Genomic DNA, 5,000 nt, shown 5'->3' on the forward strand with positions numbered 1-5,000 from the left:
CTCCCAGGTGAAGGGAAGAGACAAACCAGCAGCTCGAGGAGCTCATCTGAGTAACAAAACTACTAAAAGCTACTCACTCACTCACTCACTCACTCACTCACTCACTCACACACTCACTCACTCACTCACTCACTCACTCACTCACTCACACACTCACTCACTCACTCACTCACTCACTCACTCACTCACTCACTCACACACACACACACTCACTCACTCACTCACTCACTCACACTCTCTCTCACACTCACACACACACATGCACACACCCACTCATTCACTCACTCTCTCACACACACACTCATTCACTCACTCTCTCTCTCTCACACACACACACATTCACTCACTCTCTCACACACATACACACTCACACACACACACACACACATACACACTCACACACACACACTCACTCACTCACTCACTCACTCACTCACTCACTCACTCACTCACTCACACACACACACATACACACTCACACTCACACACACACACACACACTCATTCACTCACTCTCTCTCACACACATACACACACACACACTCACGCACACACTCACTCACTCACTCACACACATACACACATACACACTCACTCACACACACTCACTCACTCACTCACTCACTCACTCACACTCACACACACACACTCACGTCTCACCTCTTTCTCGCTCCATCTGCTCCTCAGTTCTCTTCTTCTCCTGTTTCATCCTTTCCTTCTCGTCCTCTAACCTCTCTCTCTCATCAAGCTCCGCCTTCAGCCTCTCTTCCAGCCGCTGTTGCTCCGCCCTCCAGCTCAGCTCCGCCCAGTTCTCCCTCTCCCTGTCTCTGCTGTCTGGCTGCTTCTGCGGGGTGTGTGTGTGTGTGTGTGTGTGCAGTGTGCTGACAGGAGCATGGGGGAAATTACATTTTTACTTTTTAATTAATGTTTACTTAATGTTTTAAAAACAATGTATGAGATGTTTAATATCATAAGCATATAACCACCTTTTATACTTTATGGCCACATGTAGCAGTGTTTCACTCAGAAGCACCACCCATGTTCTCTACTTGCCTGAAGCCGCTGCAGCCAATCAGAATCAAGGAGCCCCAAAGCCAATCAGAATCAAGGAGCCACAGCCAATCAGAATCAAAGAGCCACAGCCAATCAGAATTATGTAGCCACAGCCAATCAGAATTATGGAGCCACAGCCAATCAGAATTATGGAGCCACAGCCAATCAGAATCATGCCTCGCCCTCCCCAGCCTATCAGCACAGAGGCTTCTGGGAGCGACACCGTCCCCAACAGTCCTGTGAGCTCATTATAGTGCAGCTGTGTGTTCTCAAACCCCAGCCCCAAAACAGTCATAATTCAGTAATAACTCATACTTCTCCAGCAGTTTGTTATAACTCTCCTTCAGCAGATCCCTCTCTCCTACAACATCACTCAAGCGCTCATGCAGCTACAGGAGAGAGAGAGAGAGAGAGAGAGAGAGACATTAACACTGCACTGAGAGAGAGAGAGACATTAACACTGCACTGAGAGAGAGAGACATTAACACTGCACTGAGAGAGAGAGAGAGACATTAACACTGCACTGAGAGAGAGAGACATTAACACTGCACTGAGAGAGAGAGAGAGAGAGAGAGATTAACACTGCACTGAGAGAGAGAGACATTAACACTGCACTGAGAGAGAGAGAGAGAGAGAGACATTAACACTGCACTGAGAGAGAGAGAGGGAGAGAGAGAGACATTAACACTGCACTGAGAGAGAGAGGGAGAGAGAGACATTAACACTGCACTGAGAGAGAGAGAGAGAGACATTAACACTGCACTGAGAGAGAGAGAGACATTAACACTGCACTGAGAGAGAGAGAGAGAGACATTAACACTGCACTGAGAGAGAGAGACATTAACACTGCACTGAGAGAGAGAGAGACATTAACACTGCACTGAGAGAGAGAGACATTAACACTGCACTGAGAGAGAGAGACATTAACACTGCACTGAGAGAGAGAGAGAGAGAGAGAGATTAACACTGCACTGAGAGAGAGAGACATTAACACTGCACTGAGAGAGAGAGAGAGAGAGAGACATTAACACTGCACTGAGAGAGAGAGAGGGAGAGAGAGACATTAACACTGCACTGAGAGAGAGAGGGAGAGAGAGAGACATTAACACTGCACTGAGAGAGAGAGAGACATTAACACTGCACTGAGAGAGAGAGACATTAACACTGCACTGAGAGAGAGAGAGAGAGACATTAACACTGCACTGAGAGAGAGAGACATTAACACTGCACTGAGAGAGAGAGAGAGAGAGAGAGAGATTAACACTGCACTGAGAGAGAGAGAGAGAGAGAGAGACATTAACACTGCACTGAGAGAGAGAGAGGGAGAGAGAGGGAGAGAGAGAGACATTAACACTGCACTGAGAGAGAGAGAGAGAGAGAGAGAGAGAGAGAGACATTAACACTGCACTGAGAGAGAGAAAGAGAAAGAGAGAGAGAGAGCACACTGTGCGTGTGTGCGTTTGTTTGTGCGTGCGTTCGTGCATTCGGTTGTTTCGTTTGTGTCTTCCTCAAGCTTCAGTCTTGGTGACTGAGCTGCAGTACCTCCTCCCATGCTTGCGTTGAGAAGGTGGCGGTAGTGAGCTGTCCTTCCAGGCACAGAGCTCTCTGCCTCTCTTGTTTCAGCTGCTCAGTCAGCTCCTCTACCTTCCCCAGCAAGGCCCCCTGACTCTCCTTCAGAGGCCTGTGGCTCTTCAGTGAAGAAACGAAAAAAAGAGCAAAATAAGGTTCTGTCCTCTCAGACTCATGAGACCAGGGCCCTTTCCAACCTTTCCAAAACCTCCTTCTGCTCCTCCTGGCCCCGCCCGGGGGGAGACACGGAAAGGAAGCATGAAAAGGAGGTGAAGACGGGAAAATAGAGAATGGAATGTCTGTTACAGACGTCACGAAAAAATATATTCCAAAAAAGTAATTCTGCAAAGGATGCGCTCATGCATGTTTCCTTGCTCAAGAAATCTGAGGGAGTCTGCTGTCTCCTAGCTTCTGTCTCCTAGCTGCTGTCTCCTAGCTGCTGTCTCCTAGCTTCTGTCTCCTAGAAGGGACTTGCCTCAAAGCTGGCAGACCTTGCTTGATTTCCGGGTCAGGTAAAGTACGAGGAGACAGGAGGGGAAAAATATGCAACTGGAATGAATGAGCCCCAGATATTCCCTAATGTTACCCTACCCTGAGTCATCCTCAAGGGTACAGTAATAATAATAATAATAATGTAAGCCAGTCATAAGTAACATTTGGTCTCATGCGCTGGTCAGCTTGCTGACTTCCCCCTCCTGGAGCATACATTGTTAGCCCCCACCGTTGGCACACATGTCTGTGGGGGAGAGCTAGAGAAGGATTCTTAGAGGCGCCTTCTTGAGCCCTGGATGAATATTGGAGATGGTATAAAGATGTTTCATGATAATCCCAGGTCAGAATATAGTGATGTTTGGTGTTATTCTGATTGGTTCAGTGCGACTGGTGTAATGGTCTAGTTTTTGTAACAGTCTACCTTTGATAGCATCACCATTCAGGAGCCGAGGGGAAACTGGGCAAAAGTTGTCTCTGTAGAAGCCATGTGTTTTAGCCCCCTGCCTGGTGGGCCTGGCTGTAAATTGTAGATGGGTGACTCACTTTTAGGGTCAAGAACTAAGGCCTGGATTTCGGAGATAAGGAGAAGAAACCAAACAGTCTGGGATGTCTCCTTTCCTTTCATTCACCCAAATCAGGTTTATCCAAAAGGTATATTACCATGAGAGGCACAAAGACATATTTACAGCATAATGCAGTTATCATGAAAACTCCCAACTACAGCATTCATAGATATGATGGGGCGGCCTGTAGCATAGTGGTTAAGGTCAGGAAGGGCTGTCAGTTGTGAGGGGCCTGAGAGCTGGGGTTTCAATGTTGTTTAGACTACCTGTTGGGGAGTTAAGATGTATGAGTGGTCCAAGGCCAGTTGGGTCATGGGAAAAGAATCCTCCCGAACATTGGTGACCTCCCTGTGACCCCATACCTGGTCACTTCCAAGGGGGAAGACTGCGGACAATGCCACATTGCCCTCATTTGGGCACTGCTGTCATTACACCGGTGACTGCTCTCTTAGATTAAATATTCAAAACTGCTATTAAGATAGTAAATAGACCCGGTAACACCTTGAAAACATTGCCCATGTGATCCTTGTATTATTGCATTAAGTCTTATGTAATGGTAACAGGAATTGCATGTAAAATGGATAATCAGGAGGGAGGTTTCATGATAACTGCAACATAATAAAACATAAGGGTAATCTGTTTGGTATGGATGTGATGTGATAAAATCAAGGAATCGGATGAGATACATTTCATACCAAATGGAATTTAATAAACTATAGTTTCAGTATCCCAAGGGAAAACCTACACGTCCTCTCCTGGTAATCATCTCATTTTCCCTACTCAACAACCCCCAAGGGTGGGGGTCTAAATTCCAGATTTGACCACCCCTCCAGGTTGATTTATGGCACTGCCGCCTGGTTTCAAACGTATGATTTGGCATAAAAGCAAGGGAGACAGACCAATCTGGGAAGATCGTATTCGACTTCCCACACAACATGTCTTGTGTATGTATGTATGTATGTATGTATGTGTAGCAGGGGAAGATCGTATTCGACTTCCCACACAGCATATTGTACGTGTATGTAAGTATCAGGAAGATCGTATTCGACTTTCCGTACGGCATATTCTATACTCTGTGTTTGTGTGTAGTCCAAGCAGGCTAGGTATGATTATTTACTCTATCTCTATTCTTAATTTGTATATTTTATACTTGATTGTGATATTCTAAAGCTAATAACCTACCTGTCTGCGAATAAACTATTTTGTTTGTAACTTGCGTGATCTCCATGACTCTAATTCATCTTGTACCTTTTCAGCCTAAGTTACAACTGAATACTCAGGGGGAAATGGTGGCCGAAGACCGACCGATCGGCGGGGCGGTAC

At 46.3% G+C, this 5,000-nt stretch overlaps 1 protein-coding gene across 1 annotated transcript in view; it reads right to left on the minus strand.

The window, feature by feature from the left end:
- Positions 1-5,000, minus strand: part of rpgrip1 (RPGR interacting protein 1) — a 39,638-nt gene that overhangs the window by 24,057 nt on the left and 10,581 nt on the right. Inside the window, exons 9-12 of the mRNA XM_061250779.1 lie at positions 2,596-2,742; positions 1,369-1,442; positions 661-881; positions 514-516 (exon numbers count right to left, since the gene is read on the minus strand). Coding sequence (XP_061106763.1) covers positions 514-516; positions 661-881; positions 1,369-1,442; positions 2,596-2,742 — 445 coding nt within the window. The remainder of the gene's footprint in view (positions 1-513; positions 517-660; positions 882-1,368; positions 1,443-2,595; positions 2,743-5,000) is intronic.

The sequence above is a fragment of the Conger conger genome, chromosome 8 (genome assembly GCF_963514075.1).
Source record: "Conger conger chromosome 8, fConCon1.1, whole genome shotgun sequence".
Classification (NCBI taxonomy): domain Eukaryota; kingdom Metazoa; phylum Chordata; class Actinopteri; order Anguilliformes; family Congridae; genus Conger; species Conger conger.